Source organism: Chinchilla lanigera, unplaced genomic scaffold (assembly GCF_000276665.1).
Source record: "Chinchilla lanigera isolate Chin_1 unplaced genomic scaffold, ChiLan1.0 scaffold00019, whole genome shotgun sequence".
Lineage (NCBI taxonomy): Eukaryota > Metazoa > Chordata > Mammalia > Rodentia > Chinchillidae > Chinchilla > Chinchilla lanigera.
Window position 1 is genome coordinate 9,969,444 of NW_004955420.1, and position 15,576 is coordinate 9,985,019.

General features: G+C 38.6%; 1 protein-coding gene across 2 annotated transcripts; it reads right to left on the minus strand.

Annotated features, from left to right (window-relative positions):
* Positions 1 to 5,022: 5,022 nt before the first annotated feature.
* Positions 5,023 to 9,346, minus strand: Dnajc19 (DnaJ (Hsp40) homolog, subfamily C, member 19). 2 transcript variants are annotated; one of them, XM_005383072.2, is made up of 5 exons: positions 9,214 to 9,346; positions 7,936 to 8,061; positions 6,967 to 7,046; positions 6,359 to 6,429; positions 5,023 to 5,185 (listed from the first exon to the last, which is right to left on the minus strand). In XM_005383072.2, the coding sequence occupies exons 2-5, from the start codon at positions 7,987 to 7,989 to the stop codon at positions 5,115 to 5,117; spliced, it is 276 nt and encodes a 91-aa protein (XP_005383129.1). In that variant the 5' UTR covers positions 7,990 to 8,061; positions 9,214 to 9,346; the 3' UTR covers positions 5,023 to 5,114. The 2 variants fall into 2 exon arrangements, with proteins under 2 accessions (XP_005383129.1, XP_005383128.1); XM_005383071.2 differs by lacking the exon at positions 9,214 to 9,346 and adding an exon at positions 8,903 to 8,991.
* Positions 9,347 to 15,576: the final 6,230 nt, after the last annotated feature.

A 15,576-nucleotide genomic window follows, 5' to 3' on the forward strand; every position in this document is an offset into this window, starting at 1 on the left:
CATAGTATTTGAGTTTTAACTTTGGGAACAGCTGTAGTAATTGCTATCTGCAGTAGACTTTTGGAAAGTGGTGTTAATATGAAACTGCTCTGCTGGCTGAAATAAGTCCATAGATGGAATAATAGGAAATTACCACGTTTATAGGTCGAAAATGATCAACTACCGGCAATTTCCTTCCTATGATTGAATCTAATTTTGATCTGTAAGTATTTAGTATAGAAATTCAATAAAGAGTTTAAACATCCAGAAATCCCCTAATTACTGGGTGATGGGAGTATGTATAATCTGTAAGTACTAATTTTTATTCCTTTTTTTTTTGGTACCGAGAATCGAACTCACAACCTCGGGCTTCAGGCAGGCCTTGTGCCGCTGAGCTACATCCCCGGCCCAAGACTCTTTAAATTTTTAAAGAGGGTTTACCAGAACCAGGTGTGGTGCATGCTCATAACCCTAGCACTCTGGGAGGCTGAAGTAGGATTGCCAGTTGGAACTCATGGATATAGCCCAGTGCCAAGGCCTTGCCTTCAATCCCTAGTATCATTTAAAAAAAAAAAACCAATTCGGATTTGTGTCTCACATTTTATAAGTACTAAGGACATGAAGTCTGGAAGAACTATAATGCAGCTTTATAGTTTATGTCCTACTATAGGAAGACAGGAAGTCTCTGTCTTCCTCTGATAATAATGAAACGATCTTACAGGTAAGTAAACATAAAACTGAGATGCAGTAGTTTCAGTAACTTTCTCTGGTTTCAGTTTCGTCCAGCCGGGGCTGGATGAAATTTGCTCTAAATTTCATGGGCTTGTTGGTCTCTTCAGGGACCTCTGAATATTAATGTAACTTGAGTCTACACATGTATGAGACTCCCAGTGACATTTGACCATGTGTCTGAGTACTTTCAGATATGGTATGAGAATTAAAACGTGTGTGTTGTATGTAGTATTATCCCAGACCTTTCCAATTATGTCAAATGCCAAAACAATGGCAAAATAACTTTTTTACTGACTCCTTCAGTTTTGTAACCCCACTCTTAAGTATACCACTTAGTAGCTTTTTGGGTTTCTTTGTATTTCACTCATGAGTTATTTATTTGGTTTTTTTGAGACAGGGTCTCACTATGCAGTTCAGGCTGGCCTCGGACTCACAATGATTCTCCTGCCTCAGCTTCCCAAGTGCTGGGGTTAGCAGGTGTGCGCCACCACACCCAGCTCTATTTTCTTTTTTGGAGTGAAGTATTTTCTGCAAGTTTGTACTCTTTTAATGAGTTAACTCTTTTAATGAGTTTAGTGTAAAATGTATCTACTAATTTTCTACTTTTCCTAAAAGCATTTTCCAAGTTTTCTAGATTTGTGTTTCACTGCTGCCGCGAGCTTTTCTTCACCTTTGTGCTTCTCAGATGACTTGTTTTCAAGAAAAATGTAAACATTACATGTGAAATTCCATTAACTGGAAGGTGGATGTGAACATGTTGCAGATTATACCATAACATTGGACTGTCACCCTGTTTTTTGGTCAGGAATAGTAAGAAACAGGATAAAAATTCTTTCATCATGTTGCTAAGGTAACAGTTGATTCTAGGAAGAAACACAGCACCCCACACCAAGTACAATAATAAGAGCTTAGATCATCTATCATGGTTGCAACTCAAGGTTACTCAGTCTAGGATTTTAACGTAAAAAAAATCTAGAGCATTTAAAATACTTGTTCATTCTAGATGAAGCATTCTGCCTGAGTAAATTTTATTTTTATATATTTCCGATGAAAGTTTTTTTTTTTTTTTAGGGCATGCATTTTCACAGTACCAAACACAGTATAGCTTATCATAGTTAGTATGTTAAGGGTTTTACTGTGTTAAGGTAGTTCCCTCATCTTTCCCAATTCTGTTTTGCTTCCAGCTATCTTGTACTCTCCTGTGATAACAATTTAGAGCAAACTAAAGATGGGAGATAAAACATTTTCCGCAATAGGCCAGGTATGGTGGTGCATGTCTGTAAATCCTAGCACTGGGGGGCCTGACAGGAGGACTGCAATGAGTTCGAGACCAGCCTGCACTGCATAGTGAAGCTCTGTCTCAAAAAAGACAAAAAGTAAGAATTTCTAGACCAGCACTCAGGAGGCTGAGGCAAGAGGATCATTGCGAGTTTGAGACCAGCTGAGGCTACAAAGGAGCTCAAGTCCAGCCTGAAGTGCATAGTGAGACCCTGTCTCAAAAAGACGAAAAGCAAAACAAAACAAAAATTCTAGAGCAAGCTCTTTTCCAAAATAAATGCACCAGTATGGGGCTTGCATGCCACCAGTTTTTCTCACAAGGCTTCTCAGTACTTAAATGGTGTGAGTTTTATGCAATAGTGATCTGTACGAGGACTTTTTGTTTGAACACTTCCCTAAGTTCTCTGTGCTTAAAACTTGAGTGGGAGAAGATAGTAAACCCAAGATGACTCATTGCTTAACAGAGTTTTTATACAGCATCTTAAGACCAATGATGTTAACCCAGAGAGCCAATAAAAGCAAAAGTGCAGGGATTCAGACACCAAAGCGTTTTCTGCCTAATCTAAGGATGTAGACACCCCCCCCCACACACACACACTGTGCGCCCTCTATTAAGAGCTAATATATAGAGAACCAAGTTACAAATGAACATGGTGAACTGAAGACATGGTTTAATTTTACTAGTTAAGTGACCTTAAAAATAATTTTCTTTAGAGTTGTTTCCCTAGCTGTAAAGCATGGAGGAAACTTTACTGCCAGGTTGTCCACTCACTCTTTTTTCAGATGAGGAAGCAATTCACTTGCTTAAAGGTACTTAGCTAGTGCAGAAATTTGACCTGAATTCTGTCATTTCCTAAGTGTGTTGAACCTCTCCTTTTTGCCAGTGAGCTGCATCTCCAACCATTCCTGTCATTTACACACACACACACACACACACACACACAGCATGGAAATCTAGATCTGGGAAAATTGGTTTTTCATAGCATGTCTCCTTAGGTGAGTTATTTCATTAAACTTTAGGTTCTCCTATGTAAAATGTACATAATTAAAGGGATAAAGGGAGGGTGTTGAGTACAATGCTAGCACATTTTAAGCACTCAGTATTTTTAAGAAAATACCACTAAATGATTACAGATCATATTTGCACCAGTTATCCTGCTATGATAAGAGTTCTTTTAGACGATACTGCCTAATAGCTTTCAATAAAATTGGGTTCTTGAAAACTGATTACTATGAAAGAAAAATGTAATGTGCTCTTTAGTATTTTAAAGTGTCTTAGAACAGGTATGATGCTTGCTTTAAACAAAAATTTTTATACCTACTACACTAAGACTCCCTTTTTACAGTTAATAATTGATTGCCTGTGTGCACATTATGACACTATTTGTCTTTGAAAAATGTGCTTTAACGTGATACTTTTTTCCTTTAAGTCTCTTCATAGAAAGTTTCTGATTAGTTCAAAGGACTGAAAAAGTAAACTATATAGTCAGTCCTCATTAGTAGTAGATTCCATATTTGTGAATTCAGTTACTCCGTAAAATTTACAGTCTCAAAATCAGCACTTGACATGCTTTCTTGGTCATTTTTGAACATTGACAAGAGAACTGAATCACACTATGTGTTAAAACAAGGCAATGAATGCTCTTTGTTTCAGCTCTTACCCTAAAAGCAAGTATCCTTAATGTGGTCTGTTTATTATCAAAATTTCATGTTTGGGCTTTTTGTCAGTCATTTCCATTTAAGATGACTTCCAGCCATGGTGGTAAAGTTCTGTCGTACATTCATGAAAGTAAAGAAAGCTATGCTATGCAAAGGGTGAGTTACATGCTACTGACAATTTAATATCGTTCAATTTTAAGAAACTATACTAAATAAGGTATCTTTAAACAGAAACATGCATAATACAAGGTTATCTATGTACTGATTGATTGACAAAATATGACCAGAGGCTCAGAGGAATCAGTATCTTCCCCAGGAACAAACTGTTCCGCATTTGCTGAAGATTCACAACTTTAGAACACAACTATTGCAAATAATAAGAACCAACTATGCCTTCACCCCTTGCCTCTCAAAGTAACTTTAAAAACCCTTGTACTCTACATTAATAGTTAAGAACTACAATTTTTGGTTTAAGAAAGTTTAGATGGCAGTACAGTTTATCTTAGAGCTACACATACTACTGGGATCGATGATGGTAATTCATCTCATTTTAATATAGGTCCTCTGATTAAGATTCTTAAATACAGTATTTTTTATGTTAGGCTGAAGGTGGTTTGCATTCAAATTTGCCAGTTTATACATTCTTAGTATTCCAAAGTGAGTAATATTTTGGTATAGAGGGAATTTTAGTGTTGCCAGTAGTGTTTAAGCTTGATCATAACAATAATAAAACCTGGATTATGTTTAAAAAGAATTTGTAAGTGTTCAGAATCTTTTAAGGGGCTGGATGAACACAATGTAAATACTTCAAACTTTTATATGTTTTTATAGTTTTTAATTTAGCAAAGCAGAATGGTTAGTGACTTATCTAGGTAATTTCTTAAGTCAGTGTGGGTAAACTGACTTTAAGATACAAGGTTACAAGGAGCTGGGCAAGTTGTAGTTGAGCAACTTTTTCTCCCAAAGATAACATTCTCAAACATTCTGTGCTAATGCCATCATACTTACTATATATTTTGGTTATTAATTTATCTGTCTCATTAGACTAGGGGGCTCCTTAAGTACAAGGATTTTGCCTTAAAGAGTACAGATACCAGATTACTTGCTAAGTGAGTAAAATGAACAGTATTTCCATTTAAATGGTGTATATGTTATTGAATATTAATCTCCACATAATCTGTAGTAATTTTAAAATTCTCAAATCTAAACAAAATTAAACCAAAGCTTTGTTTTGTTTTGTTTTTGTGTTTTTTTGTGTGTTTTTTTTTCCGGTACCAGGAATCGAACTCACGACCTTGTGCTTGCCAGGCAGGCAACCGTGCTGCTAAGCTAAATCCCCAGCCTCCAAACCTTTGATTTAGCTGTGCTACATCATTTTAAGAAAATTGTAGCTCAGAGATGTTTTATTATAAAAAGTGCTCATATTCATAAGCTAGTATGAACTGAAAATTCATTATACATTTACTTCATTTTTTAGCTTGACCTTCTAGTAAATCTTTAGCTTCATTGATTTTGGCTGCTATGTAAGGAGATCCTCCTATAGAAAAAGGAAAAAGGAATCATTATGATGTAGATTTCAAATTTCTGCTTGGTAAAAATCTTTCAAAGATCCTATGTATGAGAAGTAGAACTGACAAATTGTTTTTATTATTTAAAAAACTACTACAACACTCTGCTGATAACTATGTATGACAATACATTTGATTCATGGAAAATGAGGTAATTTATGAGGAAGATTTGCACAAAATTGATTTCTTTTTAGAAAGCTTAAAGAATGAACAGAAACAGTATTTGAACATACCTCAAATACATACGTGCTTTTGAAGTAGTACAAACCTACTCATGATGATTACAAGTTATGAATAAACATCAGTTTACTGTGTTATTCAGTAAATAACAGCTTCTGGGTTCCGTTTTGGTCTGAGTTTGCTTTTAGATTGTTTTTCTTCTGTGATCAACTGTACTTTCATAAGGTTTTCTATAGCTACTCCTACTAATTGATGGAGCACCATGGTCCAAACAGCAGCAAGCAGCATCAATAAGAAACTTGGCAGAAATGCAAATTTAGGGGCTGCACCCTAGACCTACTAAATGAGAATCCCTCCAGGTAGATAAAAACTAAATTTCACACACTGAAGTCAAATGCTGAACAACAATCCTATTTAAATTGTCAAAGTGCTCCTTCTTAAAAACCTCTAGGGGCAAACTGCAGTATTGATTTTTATAGTCTATGTTTTGGTGTTTAAAGGAATTACTTGATTTTGACACAGTGAGAACTTGAAAATGTATCAAAGGAAATAAATAAAATTATCCCATAAGTTTCTAACTAGGTAATCTTAAGCTACACATATCTCAACTGGGGATAAATCATTTTAATTAAATTGAACATTTGCTCTCTTTATGAATGTAAGAGAAAAAAACTAGCAGTATTTGTAACCACTACTGCAAGTCAATTTTATCACAGCTGCAGACTGCAGAACACTGCTAGCATTTCACTACTGTCTAAGTATTTCTCTAAAATATGTTCATTATTCTGTAATAAAATTTTTCATCAAGTTTCATTCTTTTAAGGTACTGCAAATAGATGGGTCAGCTTGGGAGACTGTTTACACACAGATTTAGGCATTTCCTTTACAACAGCCAAGAAGTAGATAAAAAGTTATTAATAGTTACTCTAGCAACATGCAACAAGAATTTAATGATTATTTACCTTTGTCTGGGTGATTTAAGAGCATAATTCGTCGATGAGCATCTCTTATTTTCCCTTTATTGGCAGTAGGGCTGATTTAAAAAGGAAAAGGTGTTAGTTTGATCGTCTGGACCAGAACAAAAAATTGTACACAAGAGGCAATTAAAGGTTGTGAAACTGTAATCAGCAAAACTATGAACAGCTATTTATGGGCCTCTTAGATATAAAATGTATTTTCTGAATCAGAACTAAACTACCTTGAAGGCTTTCTCAACATGTAGTTGGATTTGATTCACATCCATTACAAATTCCTTTTAATGAAAAGGAAAACATTTAAATTAAGTATTTGGAAACGAAGGCAGAATTTCACCACAGAAAAAGTTTTACTCAGTTACAGAGAACACAGCACTGCGATCTGTTGTCTTTCAGTGAATGATAAATTTCTTTGTCCTCGCGCACCTTCTCATTTTAATTTGTGTAAGTGTTCAGACCTTTAATGTGTATATGGAGGAAGGAGCAGCCAGCCAGGCTCCATTGACTAAAACTGAAAAAAGCAATCTTCTTGGGACAAAATTCCCTAATAATTCTCCATCCTTACTTGTAGAAAAACAATATTAGAATTATTTTACCTTACACCTAGTATTAATGCTGCTTCCCGTTTTGTCATTTTGGGCTCAAACCCACCTCTATAATAGCCACCACTGAAGGCCTGAAAGGAAATGCATTTACTTTTATAAAGGAAGATTAATAAACACACTTGCTAAAAGAAAGTGTAACATCAGTAGAAAAGACATTTCAGAGAAATGCATGTGATACTCCTGTTGTATTTCAGTTTTACAAAGTAGAAATATTTTTAGCAATCACTAAACATCAATTTTTTCCCCCCAGTGAATATGAACTATCTTGGAAACAGGAACATTGCCTCAAGACTAGTTCTTTCAGGAGTGAAGGGAAGAACATTCCTACTTAGCCATATTTTAAAGTTTTGATCTTGTATAATAATATATTTAGAACAAAAGTACATCAAGAAGAGGAACTGGAGGTCTTCTAAGTAGTTCAAGGTAACCACTAGAACAAGACTTTATGACGTGGAGAAAATCATGCTACCTTACTAGGTTAGAAATCATCTTGGTAAAGGCCAGCATCACTTTATCCTCACCCATTTAATTACAACATAAAAATATTCTACAGCCTTCCAGAGCCAAATTCATTCTTAAGTGACTGCAAAGAGTGGTTACTACACAACTGTGCTATGTAGGTATCTCAGGGAGTGCAGGGCTACATACTAATAATGGCTCACTTTAAGTCCCTCTGTGCTTCTGAAGCAGAGCAGATGATGGAAGGCAGGAAAGCACACTGATAATATTGAAGTTAATAGTATGTGAACGGTAAAGTGATACTAACTTTCACAACGGCACAATTACTGACACTATGCCCCTTAACTGTCACATAACATTTGACTTCTTGGTGTAGCACTATTCCAAATTCTACATCCTCTTTCTGTAATGCAAAAGAGGGGGCCAAAAGCAATCACTGAATTTCATGTGGCTTTAGGCTTTGAAAAAGAAATAAAATTAGCAAAAATATTAAGGTCTTACAGATTTTGGTAGACTCTGAAAAACTTGTTTTACTTGAGGTTCCATATGTTTCATGGCTTGTAAAACATAACGGCCTGCAAATCCAGCAGCAGCAATGGTCAGTCCAACTGCTACCACTGTACTGGCCTGGTAAAGGGGAAAAAATATATTTAGCTCTTTAATTTTCACTCTCATGTCCACTCTCCCATCTAAACTCAATAGAAGTACAATGAAATCAACAATTTTTAAGGTGGAAATGTTTTGATTAACAAACCTTTAAAACTATCACAACTTCTATATACGATGCATTGCAACCTTATGAGATTATCACTGTGGAAGAAGAGGGGCAAGTCAACGTGCTTACCTCTACAGCAATGAAAAAGGTTCATTCCCTCCCTTTGGAAACTTTCACCCCCAGGGAAATGAAGTCACATTAAAGGCCAACAAGAGCAGTGAAAGTGAGATTTCCGCTACAGAAGTAAAAATGATTTCTAGAAGGTTCCTCCAAAATTGTCATAAAACATTTTCAACACCAAAGGTGGACGAAAGTAGACTTTTTTACATGCTAACTCCGGCTTTCTAGCGAAGAGGCTCACATACATGTTCAGGAAGCAGGGGCGAGGGGTTTGTGTCAGCAACGGCCTGAGAGAAAGGACAGTGCACAGTGAAGCAAGTAGTGTGAGGATGTGTTAGGGGTGGGCAGAAAAAAAATCAAACGCGTTTCCACTAATCTCCAAGTCCACGACAGCCTTTGACCTTAGAGAAGGTAAGGGGGCACCGTCTTCGCACCCGGGGGTGCGCAAGGAGCTCCTCGCCGAGGAACTGCGCAAGCACACGGACATGCAGGCGAGCTGCACCAGCAGTTCTGCGCCCCGCAGGCTCAGGCCCTCGCGCCCACAGTCGCACTCGGGGCCCAGCCCCGCGAAGCCTGGCGCCGAGGGCAGGGCCCCGCCCGAGGTCACCGGAGACACCGGACGGCTGCACTCACCATGTTTCGGGCCGGCTCTCCTGCCTTCACTGGGGGTGCGGTTCACCCCAGGCCAAAGGCCATGGCCACCGTCTACCTGCCCTTAGCAAAAAGCGACACGACCACCACCCCTGCGCACAAACCTCCCACGCACACGAGCACTGCGAAATACGGCAGTAGTGGTCGCAAACGAAGCCGGAAAACTGTCGTAAAAGGAGACCGAAGAGGAGGAGGTAAGGTCGCCGCAGCAGTGGGAGGGCGGAGAACCAGACTTTGGGTTGGTTGAAAGGTGGGCGGGTGGCCTCTTTTTGGGGTTTAAGGGTGGGGCTTACCTCGGTTCTTTGCTCTTTGCTCCGGGCCTTTCAGGATTTGGAAATTCTTGTCAGGAAAGGTCTGAGCATAGAAGGATATAGGGAAATACTTTCGTTTCCTACCTCCTAGCACCGCGCGTTGCCATTTACAGTGCGTTGTTTAAAATTACCAAGGGCAGCGAATATAGTTAGTCATGTGACAGATTTCCATCGTGAAGCCATGGAAACGTGTAGCAAACAACCTTATGTAGCTAAGCTCATACTCCAGAAAACCAAACGAACTATTACGTTGCTCGATAGCATTCCTTCATTTAAAAGAACTTTATTTAAAGATACAAATCGACAGGTCTTCTGTGAATGTTTTGGATTATTTTGTAGAATAGACTCGCCACTTCATAGACAGTATCCTGATCTTGAGATCTCAACATTCTACAACTGAAACGAGGTATAGATTTAACCCCGCCACAGTCCCCAAACACAAAATAGGGCTTGAGTTTGACGTTTCAGTGCATGTATTTAATACATGCCTACAGGAATGAATGCTTGAGAAGAGAATAATAATGAAGACAGTAGTGGAGGTTTTACATTGTGATGTTTGGATGAATGAATTTGGAGTTACCTCCGATTTGGAAATTACAGAGTATTAAAAATCTATTTGCAGTGCAATTCTGCTCTAATAGGTTGGGTGTTTATTAGATAAGTACGGGTACGTGAATATGTTGGCTTTGCTGTCCTCATCTACAAAAATATTTTCCATTTGGAACTCCCAAGAGCCCTTGTAGCCCTAAGAATTTTATGATGGAATTGTCAACACATTATTTAAGATGACGTTCAAAACTAACATATTAGTATTGAGTGTACATTTTCCCTTTTTGCCTCTTTTATCTAATTTTTACTCAGCAACTACAAAATAAATAATCAAGGGAGGCATTTTTTGTTATTGTTTTCTATTTATTTGTGACAGATATTCCACATCCACATCTCTTTCCACTCAAAAGTTCTTTGAGACAATGCCATCAGCCTTAGCCATTCATAGAACGGAGTCATCTGAGTCATCGTCCTTTGAACGGTCCCGCAGATAGTGTAGGTTTTAAACTGGCCATTAAATCTGCCTGTGATCTGGTCAGCCTCGGCTGTTTTCATCTGGATGGATGTGTGGTCCTTGGGAACAAACTGGCAAAAACCAGAAACAACAACAAAAAAATCCTAGAATGCTACTTGGGAAATATCATTATGCTTATGTTTGCTGTGTATAAGCTATGCTTGAGGAACAGGTTACCGTACAGAAGCCTCGCCTCAAAAAATTGGAAGTAGGAAATACAGCAAGACATTTTGTCCAAGGGGTGGTAGCTCTGTTTCTGGAGGTAGAGCACACTGGAGGTACAGGCTGGCTCTTTCACTTACTAGTTGTATGAGTTGGATGAGTTAGTTTTTGGGTGGTTAAAGATTATGTATATTTACATCATCACACAGATATTATTGTGTGCTCTGCAGATAATCATTCAGCGTGGGGCCTTATTATGCTGAGGGAAGCCACAGGAAAACTTGGTGTGCAGAGCTCTGCTTGATTCTCAGGATGCTGCAATTGTGGATGTTAATTTAGTTCTGTCTTCCCTATCTGATAAGATGCTGAAAAAAGCCTTTAAAAATACTTGTGGACTACTGAATGGATAAATAATTATTCCTTGCTTTATCTGGCTTCTGGAGATTGCCAGAATTCCTCGACTTGTTACTGAATCACCGCAATTTTTTTTGCGGGGGCGGGGTACCGGGGAGTGAGCTCAGGACCTTGCACTTGCCAGGCAGGCCTTGTGCCACTGGGCTATATCCCAGGCCCCAAATCACTCTAATATTGGTGACCAGTATCTTGAAATGTGACTCTACTTTGTCTTCATATTGCCCTTCTCTATGTGTATTATCTCTTTCTGCTTCTTTCTTCAAGGATATATGTAATTGAACATATAATCCAGGGTAATCTTCCATTCTCAAGACCCTTAATTTAATCATAGCTTCAAAGAGGTCACAATATAAGATAGTATTCACAGGTTCCAGGGATTAGGTCCTGATCTCTTTGGGTGCTATTATTTAGTTTATTGCAGAGAATAAGAGAAGAAGAAAAAAAGAACTAGGAAGAAAAAGAATGTGTGTTCAATTTGTGCTTCCAAATTTGTTAATTAGTTAAATTGCTTCTTGAAGAGGAATAAGTGAGAGGTGAGAGGGAGTAGATATGTAAGAGTTTTCCTCTTGCATTTTGACTTTCAAACATGTTTTGACCATGATCTTTGGTAAGAAATATATTTTACATTGTGATCTAAGAAACAAATACATGCTCGGGTACACTGAGTGTATGCAACTGCACATGTACACCAAACATACAGACGCTCGTGCACAGATGCTCATAATTTAAATTTGTGTGTATGAAACAATATTTGTATGTACTTCATGAGATACCTGCTGATCTTTTTTATATTTCCTACTTTTTGGAGAGAAAGTCTCATTATGTGATCCTCAGCCTGCAATCCTGGCTGATTTTGAATTTGCAATCCTCCTGCCTCAGCCTCCCAAGTGTTGGGATTTCAGGTGTGTGCCACTGTGCCTGGCTGGCATTTTTATTTATTTTTCAATCTAGAAAACCTTTAAATTCATGACCCTCTAAGTGGTCATAACATAAAATTTAGAAAGCATTGCTCTGCAAATATCCACATTTGGTATAATGCCAGGCAAATAGTGTTTTTTCTCCTCTAAAAATTATATGCTAGACATTTGCTTTATGTAGATTATTTCATTTCACCCTGTGAAAGTAACATTTCTGTTTTGCAGATCAGGACAGTTTACTGATAAATTTTGTTTTCCCCTCCAGATCCCCTGTGTCCCCTTTTTTATACATGCTGTGTGCCCCAGAGGAGCACAAGAGGTTAGGAAGCTGCCTTTAATGGACTACATCAATGATCTCTTTTGTCTTCTGACTTGAAATTCACTTAGCTGTGTGATCAGTGCATCAGACAGTTGGAAAAATGTGAGTTCGTGATATTCATTTCTCCATCTTTCGTTCTGGAGGTTACCTTAGGCTGAGTGAATTTTTCCACCGAAGGAAACAACTTCTGATGCATGTATGTTTTTGTAATTACTTCTACCTCTTGCTTTTTCAGGTATAAAAGTATTAATGACTTCACTGGCCCCTATTTGCCATACTGGACACAGGACACTGTGTCATTTATTTAGTTTATTGCAGAGAATAAGAGAATAAGAGAATGGGAATAATCATTTATTCCCATTTTCCCTTTCCTTTGTAAAGTGTCCCTTTATTAATGTCTCCATTTAGCTATGTAATTCTTTCTGCTATGGTCTAAGGGTTTGTGTTCCCCAAATTCACATGTTGAAACCTAATCACCAATATGATGGTGTTAGGAGATGGTGTCTTTGAAAGGTGTTAGATCGTAAGAGCAGAGTCATTATTCAGAATGGGGTTACTACCTCATAGAAAAGGTATCCAGCCAGACATTTGCCCTTTCTACTATGTGAAGATACAATGAGAAGATACCACCTATAAGCCAGAAAACTGTCCCTTAGCAGACGTGGACTCTTCCTTGATTTGGACTTAGACTGAGGAGATGGCTGTGTATGAGGAAACAAGCTCCTACCGGACTCTCAATCTGTCACTACTTTGGTCTTGAGCTTCTAACCTCCAGAGGTGTGGGAGAAAAATGTTTGTTGCTTATGTTTTTTTTTTTTTTGGTTTTTCTCCGGTACCGGGAACCGAACTCACGACCTTGCGCTTGCCAGGCAGGCGCTTTTGCCGCTGAGCTAAATCCCCAGCCCTGTCTGTTGCTTATGAGTCACACAGTCCGTGGTATTATGTTATAGCAGCTCACACTGACTAAGGCAGTGCACCATTTGTTTCCAGCATGAATAAGGACTATGTAAGAGCTACTGCAGTGATTCAAGTGGAAGAGGATTGTAGCAGGGGAATCAAAGTGGTAGACTCTTGCATATATTTTCAAGGTATATCTGATAGAATTTTCTGAATGGGTAAGGTAGTCTGCATTAGAGAAAGAAAGGAATCAAGAAGGGCTACGAAACTATAGGCTTAGCAGTTGGAAGGATGGAACTGCCATTTAATGTGATTAGAAAGACTTCAGGATGAGCAAGGTGGGAGTGAGAGCTCTTATTATGTCGTTTGAAATGCCACCTAGGTAGTTGAATTGTTTTGTCATAAAGGCAGTTGGACAGTCCCAGTCTGGTGTCAAGAGGGAGGTATGGGAGTCATTAGCCCATGGATGGTCTTCAGACCCATGGAACAGATGAATCACCCATTGCCTGAGTAGACAGAGGCACAGAGAGAGAGAGAGAGAGAGAGAGAGAGAGGAACAGAGAGAGAGAGAGACAGAGTCAGAGACAGACAGAGAGGGATAGGGAGAGACAGAGACAGACAGAGACAGAGAGACAGAGATAGACATAGAGACACAGAGACAGAGAGACAGAGAGATAGATAGAGAGAGACATACAGAGAGACAGAGATAGAGAGACAGAGAGATAGACACACAGAGAGACAGAGACAGAGAGACAAAGACAGAGAGACACAGATAGAGACAGACAGAGAGACAGAGACAGAGACAGACAGAGATAGGGAGAGACAGAGACAGAGAGAGAGACAGAGATAGACATAGAGACACAGAGACAGAGAGACAGAGAGATAGATAGAGAGAGACATACAGAGAGACAGAGATAGAGATAGAGAGACAGAGAGAGAGACACACAGACAGAGCGACAAAGAGAGACACAGAGAGACACGGATAGAGACAGACAGACAGACATAGACAGAGAGAGACAGAGAGAGCGAAGCACAATAAGGACTGTGTTTTGAGATACTTCCATATTTGTATTTTAAGAGCATGAGAAAAACCCCAAACATTAGAATGGAAAGAAGGGCACACGTCAGGTGAGTGTAATGTCCGGGAAGGCAAGTGTAAAATGTATTTAGTAGAGAAAGGACTAATTGTGTCAAAAGTTTCTAATAGTCAAATAAAACAGTGACCGAGAACTGCCTGCTGGACATCATTGGTAACATGAAGTAGAGTTCTGTCATGTGATGGAAACAAAAATCTGGAGTGGATTCAAGTGAGGATGAAAGGAGAAAGAGTGGAGATATGGATACGACATTTTGTCCCAGCAGTTTTACTGATAAGAGATTTAGAGAAATGGACAGTGCACAGGGGGATATTTTTGTTTTAAAGTAGAAGAAATAGTAGCATGTTTGGTCTGGAACAATCTTATAGAGGATAAAATTTACACTACCCATTGAATTATATAATTTTAAGAATGAGAAAATGTAGAAGCTGTTTTCTCACTCAACAGTTTTATTTTAGAAATGAACAATCTGGGCTTTAGAGTGGTTGACTGACTTTTCTAAATCCCCAGGAGTCCAATAATTGCTTGTTCTTATTGTTCATTTTCCGGATAGGTATAATGTTAGTGTCATAAAATGAGAAAGTCCTAGAATTGCCTGTGTACCTGTACTTCTTTACCTTTTTTTAAGGATTATTGCAGATCTGGATTAATGATGTCAGTTAGCTAGTGGCCATTTAGTTGGGACTTTTGTAGACAGCTGTTCGCAGCGTGCTGTATGTAAAAACCCGTCACTGAAAACTTAATGACACCTACATATTCTCCGCCTTTCTCTTCCATTATACCCTTTCTTTTCTCTTCTTTCCCTCTTTTCCTCTGGTGACTCTGCGATCTCCTGACAACCTGCACCACTGGGAATTAATCCTATTATTTCCTGTTTGAATATAAATATTCCTGGTAAATTCTCATCATACCTGTGATCAACAAATTCCCTTATTGTTGTTATTTTTGTTGTTGTTCTTTTTGCTTTTTGTTTTTCTTCTGGTACCAGGAATCGAACTTACGACCTTGTACTTGCCAGGCAGGCGCTGTGCCACTGAGCTAAATCCCCAGCTCCGGTGCTGTAACTAGTAAAAGGAAGAGTGTAGTTGAAGTGAAAAAAGGAAGAAAGAAAGGAAAAGAGAGCCTGGGTGGGTTGTGGACAGGCCTAGGTAGTTGTCGGATGAGACCTCGGTACTGGGCAAGAAGAGAGAATGTGAGAAGCCACATGGAAAGGTCTCAGCTCCATTTGCGTCCAAGCCCAGTAATGCCACTCTGCTCCATGTCTGTTAGAAAATAGTTCACAGCTATTTTGCCTATCATTATCTTCCCCTTTCCTCAACTGTTCATTTTCTTGTCACTGTCTCTGTTTTACAGCATTCTTTTTTTTTTTTTTTTTTGTACCAGGAATTGAACTCATGACCTCAGGCTTGCCAGGCAGGCACTTATGCCGCTGAGCTATATCCCCAGCTGCATCTGTTTCAATGTGACTAACTACTT

Excerpts from the sequence above, each read along its gene's own strand:
- Dnajc19 (XM_005383071.2), bottom strand. Across the intron at positions 7,047-7,935 it reads TTCAGAGTCTACCAAAATCT|GCCTTCAGTGGTGGCTATTA; the intron begins GTAAGACCTTAA and ends ATTTCCTTTCAG. Across the intron at positions 6,430-6,966 it reads GCATTAATACTAGGTGTAAG|CCCTACTGCCAATAAAGGGA; the intron begins GTAAAATAATTC and ends TTTTTAAATCAG.